Source organism: Cololabis saira, chromosome 9, assembly GCF_033807715.1.
Source record: "Cololabis saira isolate AMF1-May2022 chromosome 9, fColSai1.1, whole genome shotgun sequence".
In the NCBI taxonomy this organism is placed as follows: domain Eukaryota; kingdom Metazoa; phylum Chordata; class Actinopteri; order Beloniformes; family Belonidae; genus Cololabis; species Cololabis saira.
Genome location: NC_084595.1, coordinates 7,071,927 through 7,091,774, shown reverse-complemented (window position 1 = coordinate 7,091,774; position 19,848 = coordinate 7,071,927). Strand labels below are relative to the sequence as shown.

Below are 19,848 nucleotides of genomic sequence, written 5' to 3'. Positions count from 1 at the left end.
TAGTACGAAGGAGTATTAGGGCCAAACTAAGACAAAAAAAATAGGAAATTACAAGAATAAAGTCGTAAAATTACGAGAATAAAGTCATAGCCTAGTGTTACGAGAATAAAGTCGTAATATTACGACTTTATTCTCGTAAAATTACGACTTTATTCTCGTAAAATTACGACTTTATGCTCGTAAAATAACGACTTTATGCTCGTAAAATTACGACTTTATGCTCGTAAAATTACGACTTTATGCTCGGAAAATTACGACTTTATTCTCGCAACAATATGACTTTATTTTCGCAACAATATGACTTTATTCTCGTAAAATTACGACTTTATTCTATGTTACAAGAATAAAGTCGTAATATCACGAGAATAAAGTCGTAATATCACGAGAATAAAGTCGTAATATCACGAGAATAAAGTCGTAATTTTACGAGAATAAAGTCGTAATATTACGACTTCATTTTCGTAGTATTACGACTTTATTTTCGTAGTATTACGACTTTATTCTCGTGATATTACGACTTTATTCTCGTGATATTACGACTTTATTCTTGCAACATTAGGTTTTGACTTTATTCTCATAATTTTACGACTTTATTCTCGTAATTTCCAATTTTTTTGTCTTAGTTTGGCCCTAATACTCCGTCGTAAGTTAGTCTACGATGTGAAAAAAAAAATAAATACATTTCATAAATTATTATTTTTTTCATAAAATAAATTTTAGAAAGGACCTAAGTGGAGAATGTGTAATTAGGCTTCGAGATGACTCAAAAGTTACCATAAAGTATATAGAGAGTGCAGGGAAACGATGGTGGGGTACTTGCTGGCAGCTATATGCATTTGGTTCACAAAAAAGTGAGCAGTGCTTAAATCTTAGTCTTTTTTCTCTCGTCTACTAGTGTATTTGTTCTGTGTTTTTATTTTTTGAATATAACATACATAGTACAGCATTCTAGCAGTTTTACCTTTTGTAAAACTGATTGTACTTCAAATTTTAAAAGCTTCACTTGATGGAAGAAACGGTCTACAACAGCTTTCTTTCTTGATTCTTTTCTTGGCTTTTTTTAATGGCTTTTACTTTTCTTGGAAAGAATATACTTTAGGAGAGGAAAATCTAAAACGTTTGGAATATTTATCACTCAAGCCTCGAGATGATACAGTGTGGGATTCAAATCCCGTCGGAGCGCACTTTCCTGCAGTGCATCTCCAATACGCTCTTTTGCCAACTGCCTTGGTCAGGGAGACATCGGCTGAAAGGAGAATATACTCCCAAAGTATTTTGTTCTATTCAAACCTTTCATCAGGCACACACTGTCGTTGACTTCACAGCAGAGGTGGTAGTAACGAGTTACATTTACTCCGTTACATTTACTTGAGTAAGTTTTGGGAAATGTTGTACTTTTAGGAGTAGTTTTGAATCACTATACTTTTTACTTTTACTTGAGTAGATTTGTGAAGAAGAAACTGTTCCTCTTACTCCGCTACATTAGGCTACGTTGAGCTGTTACTTTTCTTTTATCCCTTTTTATCCACGTACGCGTCAATCTCATGACATCACTGAGTGATTCTTTGGGAAAAATGTTTGTTTTTGCATGTTTTGTCACATTTACACAGACTCAAACACACACAGAGTTTCTATGAGTTCATGTTTGTTCTAGTTCTGCCTGGTTAAAAAAGAAAAGTACAAAGGCTTGAAATTTTGTGCTACTTGTGCCTAATTTATTATTATTTATTCTGTTATTACTTTATTTATTTTATTATTTATTAAAGTACTTGAATTTACTTTAAGATTATTTTAATTTAAGCTATTTTTTATTAATTTTAATTAATTGTATTGATTTAATTTGCCTGAAGATGACTATTTTGTACTTTTCTCTGTTTGAATGGTTGTGTTAAAAAAATTAACCAGACGTTACTCAAGAGTTACTCAGTACTTGAGTAGTTTTTTCACCAAGTACTTTTTTAACTTTTACTCAAGTAATTATTTGCATGACTACTTTTTACTTCTACTTGAGTCATATTATTCTGAAGTAACAGTACTTTTACTTGAGTACCCACCTCTGCTTCACAGGTTATGGTGGAAGCGTACCGCCGCGACGCCAGCTCCAAAGACCAGCTGATCAGCGAGCTCAAGTCCACCAAGAAGCGGCTGCTGGTGGAGGTGAAGGACCTGAAGACGGAGCTGCTGAACATCCAGGGGGAGAAGCAGAAGGCAGAACTGGAGCAGACCCGTCTGCAGAAGGAAGTGGCACGAGTCCAGCAGCAAATGACAAACATGGAGGCCCATCTGCAAGACATTCAAACAGAGAGGGACCAGCTAGAAACACAGATCCAGGTACATGATTTGTCTAATATTTGTTGGCAAAGATCATTTAAAGTATAAAAATAATAAAGATGGCTTTAAAAAAAAGAAGAAAACTAAGCGTCTCCAGCAGTATATCACTGTTATGGATGATATAACGGTTTCCTCCCAATGTAGACTCTGCAGTTTGATCAGAACCAGCTTGCAGCAGTGACTCAAGAGAACGAGAGCCTGAGAAAACAGGTGGAGCAAATGGAGGGAGAAGCCAAAAAGTGAGTCATGTGATGATTAAAGATTTTATGCCACAGCATTGACTTCAACTGTGAAGCAAATATTTGTTGATTTCTCTTCATCATCTTCTGTAGACCTTAGTACAGGGGTGTCAAATGTGCGGCCCGTGGGCCGCATGTGGCCCGAGAGAGGTTTTCATGGGGCCCGCGAGAAGTTTCCAACGCAAAAAAAACAAAATGTTAATTTACTAAAAAGGAAGGCATAAATAATTGCAATGAATCGCAGCATATCCGATAATATATTTCTTCTACAAATCCATCGTTATTCCACAAAGAGAGCAGTTTTCGACATTTTTTTAGTTTGCCGATTTTATTGCTTTGTAGACGGTCATTTATTTTTATTAACTGACCACTACTATATATTTTCGCAGGAAAAATATCACTGCTAAAAAAGATGATAGAAGATATTTATTCGGAGAATTTCAACAAAAGTTACAAAGTAAAACCGTTAAAAAAGAAGTGCTGACTTTTTCGGCACACTGGCGTAAATATCTGCGCCAATTTTTAAAAATAAATACACTTAATTGTACTGGAAACATTTCTAAATCACAAAGAAACACTCTCGGATGTAATAAGAAAGATTTTGCTTTTAATTAAATTTCCTATAAAAAAGCTAAATATAAAAAAAAACATACTTGTTTCTGTTTATCTTTGTAAAATGATATTAAAAGTATCTTACATAATTTGAAAAAAAAACGAGAAATTTCAAGAAAAGATCCTGAAGAAATATATTTTACATAATTAGAGTGTAAACAAAGTGCATATTTCCTTTAAAATTAACTAAACTGATATTGGATTAGATAACAATAGTAAAAAAAACAGAATTAGAGAAAAAATTTTCAACACCGTTTTTGTTATTTTGAGCGTGCGGCCCGCGAGAAAAAAATTGGTCAAATCCGGCCGGCCAAGCAAAATGAGTTTGACACCCCTGCCTTAGTATAACCTTGTATAGGTTTAGCAGTGCACTTCACAAATATCATCCAACCATCGTGTTTGTCATTGTAGATACTAGGGGTGTAACAATATATCGTGCCACGAAATTTCACGATACAAAAACGTCACGATATGTGTCGTGGAGGTGACAAACTGTATCTCGATATTGGGTTATTAATATTAATCTATTGTGTTGACTAGTAACGACCGCGCCTCGACCCACGGACCAAAATCTTCCTCCGCTCAGAAAAAACTAGTACCTTTTTGGTTCCGATCACGGGACTCTTGCAGGGTTTTGAACTCTGAACTTTTACTTATGTAAGGCTGGTGTAGAGTTAAGCCTTACCTTATTAAATTAAACCTTTTTGGGGTGGTGAGTAGGATAAACACGGGGAAACTTCTGCTGAGTTCCAGTGTACTTTAATGTCCCTCAACAGTGTAGGATTTTAGAACATCAACACAGCACCTAGTGCCGTACTGTGGCGTATCACTCCGCCCAATCTAAAACAGACTAATCACTACAGATAAACTGACTAGTGTCATTATAGTCCCTGATTTACATCAGAATATAAAGAATATATTTATAAAATAATGAACCCTGAATTACCAAAATAACCTTCTTAACAAAAAGAAAGTTCCTCTTACACTTATAAGGTGAGCATGAATCAATCTTTTTTTTTATGTAAAATTGTATGTATTTATTTACTTTTAATTATTTATTTATTTAATTTTAGTTGTTAAATTTCTGGAAAAGAAAAAAGTCAAGTCATACATGAGAGAAACTATTCAGTTTGTGGCAAATATTTGTACTTGTATGAAACTGAAGATGCATAATGCAAACCTGACATTTACTTTTAGTTCAGTTTGTGGAAAATGGTTGGCCTGGCTTTCTCTTTAAAACTTAAACGGTTATAAAGCATTACAAACTGTAACAATAGGGCAAACACACAGTATTGTTTTGTATTTTGTGTTTTTCAAATAAAAGACCATTTTTTCCAGTCATATGTTCCTCATTCAAGGTTGTTAAAAAAATACTGCTATAATATCGTATTGTTATTGTGACCTCAATATCGTGTACCGTATCGTGAGATTAGTGTATCGTTACACCCCTAGTAGATACTTTAGCTGCTCACCAACATCTTTTACTCCTTTAATCCATAACCTGCTGTCAGAATAGCAAGTTCAATAGTTTCCTATGTGCGTGAAAACAGGGCCATCTCGGAGCAGAAGGTGCGTGTGAAGAGGCTGGGGACAGATCTGACCAGCGCTCAGAAGGAGATGAAGGCCAAGCACAAGGCCTACGAGAACGCCGTGGGCATCCTGAGCCGGCGGCTCCAAGAGGCGCTGACGGAGAAGGAGACGGCAGAAGCCGAGCTGGTTAAACTCAAGGCCCAGGCGTCAGAGGGAGGAAACAGCCAGGCCTTACAGGTAAAGCAGAAACCTGCTGGACTTTCACACTTCTTTAGTAAAATGTACTGCTATATCATGACTTTTTGTTAAGGATCCAAGTTAAGGTGTCACTGGAAATAAAGGTGTTGTTCCCGAGTCAAGTGATGCACTTTTCTAAAGTAATAGATCTTTAACTCAGCAAATTGTATGTGTTTACATATTTTTATCATTTAAAATGAAGCCATGTTTACGACGGGTGTTAGGGCCAAACTAAGACAAAAAAACAAGGAAATTACGAGAATAAAGTCATAATATTACGAGAATAAAGTCGTAATATTTTGAGAATAAACTCGTAATATTTTGAGAATAAAGTCGTAATATTTTGAGAATAAAGTCGTAATATTACGAGAATAAAGTCGTAATATTTTGAGAATAAAGTCATAATATTACGAGAATAAAGTCGTGAAATTACGAGAATAAAGTCGTAATATTTTGAGAATAAAGTCGTAATATTTTGAGAATAAAGTCGTAATATTACGAGAATAAAGTCGTAATATTAAATATATTATTAATATAACTTCACAAGATGCTCAATATTCCTCATTTTAACACAGGGAAAAGACTGCTCTTCCTGTTAGAGTTCTCATAAATTATATTCTCATAATATTATGACTTTATTCTCGTAATATTACGACTTTATTCTCATAAATTACTACTTTATTCTTGCAACATTATGACTTTATTTATCGTAATTGTACGACTTTATTCTCATTAAATTATGACTTTATTCTCGGAATTTCCAATTTTTTTTGTCTTAGTTTGGCCCTAATACTCCGTCGTACATGTTAGATTTGTTCAAAGCAAAGTTAATAGGTAGGATTCCTTTTAATGTTAAGCGGGGCTCCAGTATGGATGAAGTAAGCTTGTAGTACTCAAATGGTATTTCTGGGATATTTTAAAAATGTTTTGATTTATTTAGGTTTTTATTCTGCAATCACAAGACTTTTAAATGTCAGCTTTTCCATCACATAAATACGGTGCACCACATTGATCCAGTCTTCCGTTGTAGGTGAATCTTTCTTACCAGCTAAGTTGCCACTTCCTGCCAGTGTCCGTGGCCTAAAACTGGATACTTTTTTTGTTGTTGTTTGCAGTGGATACATTAAAACTTGCCTTTCTTTGTCATGAAGGTGTAATTTATGTTTCTGGTGACTAATCCCTGACAGCCGTAGCTGTTGACTATCCAAAACCAGTAGTACAGCATAGTTTTGTGTTGTACAGGCGAAGATGGAGACGCTGCAGGCCGAGCTGCAGGCGGTGACGCACAGCAAGACCCTGCTGGAGAAGGAGCTGCAGGAAGTCATCACGCTCACCTCCACGGAGCTGGAGGAGTACCAGGAGAAGGTTATGGAGCTGGAAGATGAGGTAAAATCTGATTATGTTGAGCTAGTTTGTGATCAGTTTGAATTGATCCTATAAACTTCTTTTCTTTTTTGTAATGAATGAATGAATCCTTTATTTTGAATAGTAGTAATAATTAAAGCTGCAAGCAGCAATGAACGGGCTCTGGCACCCTTGTGCACGTTCAGGCTGCAGTGGAAGCTTGTATGACTTCATGTAGATTCTTCAGGCCTGGACATTTAGCGGATGAAACCACACACGAGTCTTTATGTCAAACCATTCAAAGGTTATAGCAGAAAGTAGGAACTAGCAAATAACGACCAATCAGATGAAGGGTGGCCGCGCTTTTTGGCGTCTATCGTCGCCACGGTAACGCTTTTGACTGAGAAAAGTAATGCGCGTTGTCGCAGGATAGAGACGCACATTTTGATGTATAACACACCTGGGTGCATTGCATTGCACGCGCCAACAAACAACATTTATACAGGTAGTTTAGTCACTCACTAAACATGGAGAAGGAGAAAAAGAGATGCAGAACTTTTCAAGGTTATGGTGGATGAGATTAATGTGCAGAAATGTAAAAATTACTATTGGGGAAAATTAATAATAATTAACTAACATGCTAACAAACAGTTAACAGGCTCTTTGTGTAATTAATTACAAAGTATATCCTCAAACTGTGACCTACTTGTCTAAACTTGTCTAAAATGTGTTTAAAAAGGTGATTTTAGAGTTTTACCTTTTCACAGAAGAGATTTTAAGACTGGTCAAGGTTGTCTTAAAGTTAAGAAAAAAGTCAAGAACAAATTTGAGAACTTTTATTTCAAGAATACCATTTATTCTTAAGTTTTTTCTTAAGAAGAAACTTAAGAAGAAAGTTGAGAAAATACTTAAGAACTTTCTTGGAGAATATGACTTCTCTTTTTTCTTCTTTTTTTTATACTTTTTATTTTGTCTTTTTCAAGTTACACAAAAAGGAAAGAGAAAAAAATAATAATAATAAAAATAAAAAATGATAGTAACAATCATAACATAACTACTTGGGGGAGATGTAATATTTTGCCATTCTTTTCTTTCCCTTTTTTAAGGGCATGGCTGGGATTTGACCTTAAATGTAGACCATTTAGAACTTTTTTGGAGAATATGACTTCTTCTCTTTTTTCTTCTTAAGAATGTTTTGTGAATCCGGCCCCAGGTTTCTATTTTGTGAAATGGTGTTTATTCCCAGTTTTAAATAATAGTACAACTTCAGCTATTTTCATTTGATGTGGAAATTTACCAGTTAAAAATAATAAATTACAAATGTAGGTTAATGGTTCTAAGATCTCTTCATTTTTTTTATGTCAAATGGAGGGTTTTTTTTTTGTTTTATTTTTTTTCATTTCCCCTGTGTGTTCTCATATTTATAATACAGTATCTTTTCAGTTAATGACTTAGATTTAATTCACAGCTTCAGGAGTCGCGCTGCTTCAAGAAGCGGATCAAAAAGCTAGAAGATGCCAACAAGAAGTTGGCCCTTGAGCTGGAACATGAAATAGGGAAACTGGCGGGACTAGCCCAGTCCCACAGCGCCCTGCGGGAGCACGCCAACATTCTGGAGTCGGCCTTGGCTAAAAGGGAGGCAGATCTCGTCCAGCTCAACCTGCAGGTGAAAAATCTGTTACTATTAAAAACACTGAATCGCTTTGATGACTCCAATTTTTTTTTAAAGTGTCGCCTCATCTGTAGATTACGACGGAGTATTAGGGCCAAACTAAGAAAAAAAAAGAAGCAAATTACGAAAATAAAGTCATAATAATATGAGAATAAAGTCGTAATATTAAATATATTATAAATATAACTTCACGAGATGCTCAATATTCAACATTTTAACACACTCTTCCTGTTAGAGTTCTCATAAATTAACACTTTATTCTTGTAATATTATGACTTTATTCTCATAAATTGCGACTTTATTCTCGTAATGTTACGACTTTATTCTCATAATATGACGACTTTATTCTCATAATATGACGACTTTATTGTCATAATATTACGACTTTATTCTCATAATATTACGACTTTATCCTCGTAATATTACGACTTTATTCTATTACGACTTTATTCTCGCAACATTATGACTTTATTCTCGTAATTTCCTATTTTTTTTGTCTTAGTTTGGCCCTAATACTCCGTCGTAGTAGTTCGCAATAAAACTCACTTGAGAAAATTGTTTAAAGGACTGTCTCAGAAAATTTGAATATTGTGATTTTCTGTAATGCAATTACAAAAACAAAAATGTCATACATTCTGGATTCATTACAAATCAACTGAAATATTGCAAGCCTTTTATTATTTTAATATTGCTGATCATGGTTTACAATTTAAGAAAACTCAAATATCCTATCTCAAAAAATTTGAATATTCTGGGAATCTTAATCCTAATCATAATCAGCAATATTAAAATAATAAAAGGCTTGCAATATTTCAGTTGATTTGTAATGAATCCAGAATGTATGACATTTTTGTTTTTTTTAATTGCATTACAGAAAATAAAGAACTTTATCACAATATTCTAATTTTCTGAGACAGTCCTGTTTATTGACTTTTTCACTTGCTGCCATTAATTTTTAATTTTCTTTTTTACAGGTTCAAGCTGTTCTAAAGCGTAAAGAAGAGGAGGACCAACAGATGAAGCGGATGGTGAAGAGTTTACAGATATCTTTGGAGAAAGAGAAAAGCTCGGTCAAGAACCTTAAAGAACAGGTCGGTTTTTCATGACGTATGCAAAGATGAAGTGATTAGTCCATCTCTCCAAGTTAAAATAACATTTTACATTGTTTTCATTGGTTTAAATAATGTTTCAGATCATGTATTTTTCCACAAGAGTTCGTTTTTATTTATTTCGAACATGTGTAAAAAAAGATAAGAGAAACAAATACAGGTGTGCATTCCCCATAAAGAAAAAAAAAACACATCAAAACACATATTTCAGTTACATGTTCGAAAAGGAGTGGGAGGAAGTATAAACTTATTTAATCCCACCCCCTTTCCACAACTAAACATACATTATATGCCTGTATTTACTTTTTATACTATACACTAATTTGTATAAATAAATATATATCATTTTTACAAAAATAACCTGTTTAATACCAAATGTAAGCTCTATCATAAATATAAAAAGATTTGAAAAAAGAGAAAGCAAGTATAACTTAAAAGGGACAGAGATTTTTTAAAAACCAAGATTCAGGACTAAATTGATGGAACGTTGTGTTTCTGTGAAAGGAATCAGTTTATGGAACAATCTGAACAAAGAAAACAAAGAATCCAAATCAAACATTACATTCAAAAGAAAAATTAAAGCCTGTATGTTAAGTAAATATAATGAAATATGTTAGTTGAGTTTGATTGACATACCCATAGGCGGCGGTAATTTTATTTTATTTTAATTTAATTTTAGTTTTTTTATTCACTTAGTTGTTTTTTATTATTAGTATTTTTAATTTGTGTTATTTGTGAAGTTATTTCTTGGAAAAAGGGGCAGATCAGATAAGATTCTTCTTCTTTCTGCTCCCTTTTCATTCACAATTTAAGAACATTTGTATTTGTATTGAATTATTTTATTTTTTTTGAATGAAATAAAGAATAAAATGAAAATGAAAATATAACTATGATATAAATATAATACGTATATCTATACAAACATACAAAGACAGCATGACTAAATAGCAGAACACACAGCTGCTGATATTTAAACACAGTCTTCACTTTTATACGTCAAATAAACTGTCTTTATATTTCTTCTTAAATTGTTTTATGTTTGTACATTCTTTTAACTCCAAATTCAAATCATTCCACTGTTTAATTCCACAAACTGATACACAATAACGTCTTTTTGTTTTACGCACAAATAATGATTTGAAATTTAGGTTTCTCCTTAACTTCTAACCCCCTTCCCTCCCAATAAATAATTTCTGAATGTTATCCGGTAGCGAATGATTTTTTGCTTTAAACATTACTTGTGCAGATTGAAATGCCACTAAATCCATAAGTTTTAATACTTTAGACCGTAAGAATAGTGAGTTGGTGTGATCTCGATATCTTATGAATGTATCGTATTGCTCCTTTTTGAAGTTTGAGTCAGAAGAGTGTTGGATGTTTTTGTGTTGTAATTGCGGCATTTGTCCACTAGGTGGCAGCAGCGAAGGCCGAGGCCGCCCATAATAGAAGGCATTACAAGGCAGCGATGCTGGAGCTGTCGGAGATAAAGAAGGACCTGCGGTCCAAGGAAGATCTCGTCAAAGTCCTGCAGACGGAAGCTCGAAAACTACAGTAAGCAGATTAGTTGGATCAAACTTTACCGTGAAAAGTGTGTTTTTATTCTAAAATTGTGTTGCAAAATCCACCAATGCTGTTGATCTCTCCTATAATCAGTACTGGAGTTGAGGGGGATGAGGGGGATGGCATCCCCCCTGAAATAAAAACGGTCAAAATCATCCCCCCTGTAAAACCTCCATCCCCCCTTTCCATCCCTTATGTCATTTCATCAATGAATGTGGTTTTACTGCTATTTCAACATTTAGAGTCATCACCAGAAAAATAACACCAGAAAAATAACTTATTTGACAATTTTCACCTGTTTCAAGTAAATTTTCACTTGAAATAAGAAGAAAAATCTGCCAGTGGGACAAGATTTATCTTCTCATTACAAGCTAAAAAATCTTGTTCCACTGACAGATTTTTCTACTTATTTTAAGTGAAAATCTACTTGAAACAGGTGAAAATTGATGTTTTTTCCAGTGATGAGTCTTGTTTTAAGTGTAATGAGATTTTTTACTAAAATGAGATATTTTAACTAGAAATAAGACAAATATTCTTGTTAAGATTGTGAGTTTTTGCAGTGATCCATGTTACTTATCCTGTGAAGGACAGAGTCATATTGATAAGTTCAGAAAAGTGTTTTTTATTGTTGTGTTTTGATGTATTTGATGTAAGCCCAGTGGATATTTAAAGCTTACAGAAGGCTGCATTTAACTGCTGCTATGTCATTCCTGCAGTATTTCTGCAGGTGTTTTGATCACTGCTATTATTTGTAATATATTATATTATTTGTAATCAGCACAAATTATCTGTCCCCATATGATAAAATCCACCATCCCCCCTGATTTCTTTTTTACAACTCCAGTACTGCCTATAATTTATAAATGACTGTGTCATTCTCTCCAGGATTCAGGATGATCAACACACTCAGGACATTTCCAGGTTTCAAGAGGAACTTTCTGAAGCTCACGCACAACTGCAGATCCTGCAGAAGCAGCTGGACGAAGAGCTGGCGAAGCAGCCGCTCACGAACCAAGAGGTACACTCATATTCCCGGGTAACGTTACCTGGGGGAGTATCTTATAACTTAGTTATCCACAAGGGATATTAAAAAAATATGATGCTCTTTGTGTTCTGAGATTCCTTCTTTAAATCACTGACTACGTTTACATGCAGTCAAAATTCTGGTTATTGCTAATATTCCGGTTACTGAAACATTCAGAATATTCCATTTACATGGTAATTAATCATTTGGGATATCTGGATCAAACCAGCGACGCACGGAGAACGTCATGATGCAGTTACCGTCATTTCTGCTTCTTCTTCCTGTATCCAAATTCAAAACAAATGCTGCTTCGCGCAACTTTTCTCTCACCTTCTTTTAAATCTGGCTATCCCGGTACTTTCTACCGTCTACAAATGCAGAAATGTTCATATCCTTCATTACATTTATGGAGTGATTAGTCTCCTCCTCACTCCAAAAGTGTGGCCTGGTCTTGTGTTTCTCTGTGTTTATAAGAACTTCCTGGACTCAAAAGACCAGGGCTGCGTCCGAAATCACATACTTCCACCCTAATGAGTAGCAAAATGAGTATGTGAGATTTTTTAGTGCGTCCGAAACATTAGAACGTACTCAATAGTATGTACTATCCATACTCATTCTGGAGAATTTTTTTTTAGTGTGGATTGATGGACACTAGCCGAGCAGAAACTTCCCACAATGCAATACAGCGGCGTTTGGTTGCTAAGTGATACGTATATGTCAGTAATAAGTATAATATTAAGTATAATAATCTAATTATATAATATTAATATTACAATATTCGTATATAATAATATTATATAATGTCATCTGCCAGAATAAACGGTAAAGAACGGAGCGCAGCGCTGCTACTGCTGCTGTGACAGGTTACCATGGTAACAACCCCCCCCCCCCCCCCCCCCCCTACGGCAGGAAGTGCCGTGTGCGCTCTTAATAGTACGTCCGAATCACTACTGATATTTACTCAAAAGTGTGCCGAACTTAAGTATACTTTTTAGTATATACTTTTTAGTATATACTTTTTAGTATATACTTTTTAGTATATACTTTTTAGTATGGCATTTCGGACGCACCGCAGGATTCCTTGTGAACAGAGCATGCGCAGAAAACAAATTCATGTTCCGTTTGATGGGGATATTCCGTTTGGCGTTTACATGACCCAATATTCGGGTTTTAAAAGGAGTAACCTAAGAGCAAATTCTGGTTATTCAAAGGGGTTATTGGTGTTTACATGGCCGTGCAAATTCGGGTTATTGCCAATATTCGGGTTTTAAAAGGGTTATTGATGCATGGAAACGCAGTCATTTATTTAATTCAATTAAATAAGACTTTATTATGCCCAGAAGAGAAATGTGTTTGGGTTTTTTATCCATGTTCCAGTCACTTGTTTTAGAGCGGCCGTCTCTCGTTGGTATTGATGTGTCTCTGACTCTGGACAGGTGGAGGACCTGAAGTGGGAGGTGGAGCAGCGGCAGCGGGAGCTGGAGGCTCAGAAGCAGCAGCTGGAGATGATGGAACAAAGTCACCATCGGGAGCTGGACAACCTACAGACCGCACTGCAGGTTAGAGTTCTGTGGTTGAAAAGAAATGTGTGCATCCATTAGGGGTGTAACGATACACTAATCTCACGATACGGTACGATACACGATATTGAGGTCACGATAACGATAACGATATGTTATAATAGCAGTATTTTTTTAAAAACCTTGAATGAGGAACATATGACTGGAAAATACAAAATACAAAACAACACTGTGCATTTGCCCTATTGTTACAGTTTGTAATGCTTTATAACTGTTTAAGTTTTAAAGAGAAAGCCAGGCCAACCATTTTCCACAAACTGAACTAAAAGTAAATGTCAGGTTTGCATTATGCATCTTCAGTTTCATACAAGTACAAATATTTAGCCACAAACTGAATAGTTTCTCTCATGTATGATTTGACTTTTTTCTTTTCCAGAAATGTATCAACTAAAATTAAATAAAAGTTAATAAATACATACAATTTTACATCATAAAAAGATTGATTCATGCTCACCTTATAAGTGTAAGAGGAGATTTATTTTTGTTAAGAAGGTTATTTTGGTAATTCAGGATTCATTATTTTATAATATATTCTTTATATTCTGGTGTAAATCAGGGACTATAATGACACTAGTCAGTTTATCTGTAGTGATTAGTCTGTTTTAGATTGGGCGGAGTGATACGCCACAGTACGGCACTAGGTGCTGTGTTGACGTTCTAAAATCCTACACTGTTGAGGGACATTAAAGTACACTGGAACTCAGCACAAGTTGTCCCCGTGTTTATCCTACTCACCACCCCAAAAAGGTTTAATTTAATAAGGTAAAGCTTAACTCTACACCAGCCTTACATCAGTAAAAGTTCAGAGCTCAAAACAGGACAAAAACGGTACTAGTTTCTTCTGAGCGGAGGAAGATTTTGGTCCGCGGGTCGAGGCGCGGTCGTTACTAGTCAACACAATAGATTAATATTAATAACACAATATCGCGATACAGTTTGTCACCTCCACGACACGTATCGTAACGTTTTTGTATCGCGAAATTTCGTGGCACGATATATTGTTCCACCCCTAGCATCAATCCATTTGATCCATGTTCTCCAGTATATCTGGTGCTGAGTCAAACTCCTCAGCACACCCTGAGACTTTATTCCACAGCCAGGTTAGGAAAAAAAAAACTAAATGGCAAGGTTCTTCCTGAATCCCATAAAAAACTAAAAATTGGATTTCTTTCTGAAAAACCCTGGTCTTCCAATCCAGGCTCGAGCCTCTGCAAGATGTATCAGTTTATCATACCTAAGTCACCTTTACAACATCCAATCCAATCTCCTTCCAAAGCTTGTGCTTTCCTCAACTGCTCAACGAGCGATCGCTCTCTGAGGCCCCGTTTACACGGAGCAAAAACGGTGGCGTTTTCATGCGTTTTGGCCGTTCGTTTATACGAAAACGAAGCTCAAAGTCACCAAAAACCATCATTTCTGAAAACTCCGGCCAAAGTGGAGATTTGCAAAAACTGAAAAAAGGAAAACGGATATTTAGGCTTCAGAATGTCACATTATGAGACAGAAACGTCACCAGCGTCATGAGTACGACCTGTGTTTACAATTTGTTTGGCCACCGTCAATATTTTCTTGTATTTTACCTGTTTTATATTCTAAAGTCACACTTAAAAGTAACTAAGTCTCTGTCACTCCAAACGAAAGACTCTTGTTCCCTTTTGGAAGTTACACGTGTCATTTGTTGACGTTGCAACAACGCTGCAAACAAAAAGAAACGCTGCTTGCAAATTAAAGAAACGCTGCAAATATAAATAAACCCCTCTGCAAATAAAATAAAAAAACGACACAAATAAAAAAGCCACAACGGAAGTGAATTACCGGGGACTATTTTTGCCGATGCACCGGTGTTGCACATTAAAAATTACACGTAGCGACGTTGAACACTAACCTTTTTACTTATTTTCTCATTCGTTGTTCTTCTTATTCCTCGCTCTTCTTATTTCTTCCTTTTCACTTACGTCCTCTTCATCTTCTTCTTCTCCTCTCGCGTAAAAAACACCGGTGCATCAGCAAAAATAGTCCCCGGTAATTCACTTCCGTTGTGGCTTTTTTATTCGCGTCGTTTTTTTTTTTTTATTTACAGCGGCGTTTATTTTATTTGTAGTGGGGTTTCTTTTTATTTGTAGCGTTTATTTTATTTGCAAAGCGTTTATTTTATTTGCAGCAGCGTTGGTTTCTGTTTGCAGCGTTACTTTTATTTTCAGCAATGGCGGGTCTCGGCCACCGTACTTCATGCTTCTCGTTACACTGCCCCCTGCAGGTTTGGCTACTCATAGCACCTTAAAAGCGTATTTATGCGGGTTCGTGTAAATCAGGGGTCGGCAACCCAAAATGTTGAAAGAGCCATATTGGACCAAAAATACAAAATACAAATATGTCTGGAGCCGCAAAAAATGTAAAGTCTTGTATCAGCCTTAGAAAGAAGGCAACACATGCTGCATGTTTCTATATTAGCTATAACTGGGGGAAGATTTTTTTTTCATTATGCACTTGAGAAAAAAGTTGAAATGTCGAGAAAAAAGTCAAAATGTCGAGAAAAAAGTTGAAATGTTGCGATTAAAAAGGAAAGGAAAAAGGAAGAAAAAAGAGAAGAAAAAAATGAAAAAAAAGAATAAAAAAAGGAAAAAAAAGGTCAAACATTTTTGAAAAAGCTCCAGGAGCCACTAGGGCGGCGCTAAAGAGCCGCGGGTTGCCGACCTCTGGTGTAAATGAAGAGATTTTTCAAAACGTAGAGGGGGAAATATCCGTTTTTGTAAATACCCAGCTATGTGTAAACGTGGCCTGACTGTGAGACGTTAAATAACTAAACCTGTCTCTTCCAGAACATCAAGGTGGAGCTGGAGTTGGTGCAGGAGGAGCTGAGCGGCACCAGGAAAGACAAGTTTATGCTCCAGGCCAAAGTGGGAGAGCTGAGAAACAGCATGAAAACGGTCCTGTTACAGAACCAGCAGCTCAAGCAGGACCTGAAACAGAGCCGTCTCTTACGGGTAAAGGAATCTTCTTATTTGATTATTGTAATGCTGGAGATAAGTGATTTATTACGGCCGTGTGATTCTGTTTCTGGAGCAGCAGCGTATGGAGTTGAAGAGCGAGGGAAGCCCGTCCAGCCCCGTGACACCCGTAAAGATCCCAGACTGCCCAGTCCCGGCCTCGCTGCTGGACGAGCTGCTGAAACCCTCGACTTCTGTCAACAAGGAACCGCTCAACAACCTCCACAACTGTCTACGGCAGCTCAAGTGAGTCTGTCGTTCCAGAAACATGGAGATAAAGTTAATCAACACACTAAGGGCCAGTCCCAATCCCCCCCTAGTGCTAGTTTTCAGTCCTAGCCCTAAATGTTGCACGTTCCCGTGAGGGCAGTACTTGTACTGCCTTTGGGTCAAAATGACCTAATTCTCCTGTTCCTTCTTTCCTCCTTTACTCCCTTCCTTCCTTCTTTTCTCCCCTCGTACATTCTTTCCTTGTTTTCTCCTTTCCTTCCTTCATTCTTTTTTCCTTCCTTCCTTCCTTCCTTCCTTCCTTCCTTCTTTTTTCCCTTTTTACTTCCTTCCTTCCTTTTTTCCCTTCTTTCCTTCCTTCTTTCCTTCCTTCTTTTTTACCTTCATTCCTTCCTTCCTTCTTTCCTCCTTTCCTTCCTTCCTTCTTTCCTCCTTTCCTTCCTTCCTTCTTTTTCCCCTTCTTTCCTTCCTTCTTTTTTCCCTTCTTTTTACTTCCTTGCTTCCTTCTTTCCTCCCTTCTTTTTTCCTTCCTTCCTTCCTTCTTCTTTCCCCTTCTTGCCTTCCTTCTTTTTTCCCTTCTTTTTACTTCCTTCCTTCCTTCTTGCCTTCCTTCTTTTTACTTCCTTCCTTCCTCCCTTCCTTCCTTCTTTTTTCCCTTCCTTTCTTCTTTTCTTCTTTTTCCATTCTTTCCTTCCTTCTTTCCTTCCTTCCTTCTTTCCTCCCTTCCTTCCTTCTTTCCTCCCTTCTTTCCTTCCTTCCTTCCTTCTTTCCTCCCTTCCTTCCTTCCTTCCTTCTTTTTTCCCTTTTTACTTCCTTCCTTCCTTTTTTCCCTTCTTTCCTTCCTTCTTTCCTCCCTTCTTTCCTTCCTTCCTTCCTTCCTTCCTTCCTCCCTTCCTACCTTCCATCCTTCTTTTCTTCCTTCCTTCCTTCCTTCTTTCCTTCCTTCTTTCCTTCCTTCTTTCCTCCCTTCCTTCCTTCTTTCCTCCCTTCTTTCCTTCCTTCCTTCCTTCCTTCCTCCCTTCCTACCTTCCTTCCTTCTTTCCTCCCTTCCTTCCTTCCTTCCTTCCTTCCTTCATTCCTTCCTTCCTTCCTTCCTTCCTTCCTTCCTTCCTTCTTTCCTCCCTTCCTTCCTTCTTTTCTTCCTTCCTTCTTTCCTCCCTTCTTCCCTTCCTCCTTCCTTGACCCGAAGACAGCACAAGGGTTAAAAGCGAGGGATTTCAGATTCTGACTCGCTGACCGAGGGCCAGAAAATTTCCCAGAATGCTTTACGTCATCATTTGCAGACTGAATCAAACAAAACAAAAAACATGGCAGACATTTCTATTTTTTAGTGAATAAAATCAATATTTTGAGTTAGTTTCTGCATAAAAATGCGTTTTGATTACATTTCTAGCCAGAAATATATATTTTACTTTCATAATATTCACTCAGTGAATGTATATAATCACTCGCTTGCCCGTTGTTGCGAAGATCACGCCAGAATAAAGGCTGATTTATGGTTCCGCGTTACACCAACGCAGAGCCTACGGCGTAGGTTACGCGGCGACGCGCCCCATCGGTGTGCGTCGCCGCGTAACCTACGCCGTAGGATCTGCGTCGATTTAACGCGGAACCATAAATCAGCTCCCGAGCCGGCGGCTCTTCTCATCCCGCGAAAACATCGGAGCAAATTTCTTAACAAGCGTTATTTGGATAAACTGAGCCCAGGTTGGGGATCTTAACGGTTACTTTTACGCCTGAAAAAATATTAAAACTTAATAAAGTGGCATATTAACAGCGCTACAGCGGAAATTAAAACAGCTTTTAGCTCTGGGCTTCCTGATATGGTGTGACGTTTGTGCAAACGTAACTACGCAGTCGCTTACGTACCCGAACGGAAACCACGCAGTTTTTAGGGCTAGTCGTAGAAAGTAGGGTGAACATTGGGATTGGCCCTAACATGAAGGTGTAGTGCTCTTTCACAAATGCCAAAATTGATGCGAGGGCTTTTCTTTTCTTTCCCCACCAGGGAGGAGATGGACAGCCTCCAGAAACAGATGGAGGAACACACGATAACGGTGCATGAGTCGATGAGCTCATGGACAAACACAGAAGAGGAACTGTCTCAACTCGGACTTGACAACGACATTTCCAATTCACCAACAGTGATTAACAACGTGGTGGTAGTTGAAAATAACAACGAAGCAGATCCGCAGCCATCATAAAGGAACTTCTTCTCAGGCCAATAGAGGAAGAGTGGAGTTTTATCCAATAAGGCACTTTTAAGCTCCGTATTCCCTTTCTCTTTTCTTAATAATTGCTGCCAACATTTGGCATTTCTCCTCATCAGCACAGACGTGCTTTTGCAGAGTCATTCTTTATATGCCATAGCTTTATTATTACCTCTTTATTTGGTAGTTGTTTTGCTTTTGTCACATTTATTTATTAAAAGTTAAGAAATTACAGCATTTGCTTTGACAGCGCCCCCCCCCCCCCCCCCCCCCCCCCCCCGCCCAAAAAACCCCAACTGCAATTTTTTCCCTTCCTTGTTACAGATACAAACAGATGTCAAGACTGTTCTGTTGCACAAGCTTCCCCTCGGTCCGTGAACTTCACGGCCATCCGTTTTTTGTTTTAAAATGACAAAATAAAAATAGAGAAATAATCCAAAATAATCCGTTCCCCATCTTTTGATAATAAAAAACGGAAAACGGATCGTTATCCGTTATCCGATTTCATTGATGGGTTTGAAAATCGAAATTGGGAATTAAAACAGAGAGTGGAAAACTGTTTTCTCTATTTCATATTCGTTTCCAAGGATACTGAAAACAAGGATTGGACAAATGGGGGGATATAAGAATACTGCACATGCGCAGTAATAAATGAAGAAACTTGTTTCTGGTTCTTTTGTTGATCAAATTGAAAATGAACAGTTTTAGATTTTTTTTTATGTTGAAACATACCATTTCCACTCGCTGTTTTAATTCCCAATTTCGATTTTCAAACACATCAATGAAATCGGATAACGGATAACGATCCGTTTTCCGTTTCTGTTTTTTATTATCAAAACAAAAGATGGGAAACGGATTATTTTTGATTATTTCTCTATTTTTATTTTGTTATTTCAAAACAAAAAACGGATGGCCGCGAAGTACACAGACCCCCCTCGCACTTCAGCTACACTTATTAAATTGTAATAAACGCTCGTGTCATCGGTGGCGTAGATGCTGCGTAACGATAGCTAACATCATTTTAAAGAAGTGTTTTCAGTGAAAGAAACTGCAAGCTGTTCTTCATCGGTTTGTGCCTGTTTACTTTGATGTCGCTCATCTAGGATTTTTACCAAAATGTTTAGGCATCCACACGGTTTCTAAGAGGTCCGTGATGAAATGGTGTCACTCCTGTTCCCTCAGATG

General features: G+C 36.9%; 1 protein-coding gene across 1 annotated transcript in view; it reads left to right on the top strand.

Moving 5' to 3' along the window:
• Positions 1 to 18,929, top strand: part of golga3 (golgin A3) — a 43,627-nt gene extending 24,698 nt beyond the window's left edge. The window contains exons 13-24 of the mRNA XM_061730366.1: positions 2,068 to 2,331; positions 2,476 to 2,570; positions 4,733 to 4,949; positions 6,192 to 6,335; positions 7,762 to 7,959; positions 8,940 to 9,056; positions 10,486 to 10,625; positions 11,520 to 11,652; positions 13,095 to 13,217; positions 16,058 to 16,222; positions 16,305 to 16,471; positions 18,462 to 18,929. Of these exons, the coding sequence (XP_061586350.1) occupies positions 2,068 to 2,331; positions 2,476 to 2,570; positions 4,733 to 4,949; positions 6,192 to 6,335; positions 7,762 to 7,959; positions 8,940 to 9,056; positions 10,486 to 10,625; positions 11,520 to 11,652; positions 13,095 to 13,217; positions 16,058 to 16,222; positions 16,305 to 16,471; positions 18,462 to 18,657 (1,959 nt within the window). The 3' untranslated portion in view covers positions 18,658 to 18,929. The remainder of the gene's footprint in view (positions 1 to 2,067; positions 2,332 to 2,475; positions 2,571 to 4,732; positions 4,950 to 6,191; positions 6,336 to 7,761; positions 7,960 to 8,939; positions 9,057 to 10,485; positions 10,626 to 11,519; positions 11,653 to 13,094; positions 13,218 to 16,057; positions 16,223 to 16,304; positions 16,472 to 18,461) is intronic.
• The last annotated feature ends 919 nt before the right edge of the window (positions 18,930 to 19,848 follow it).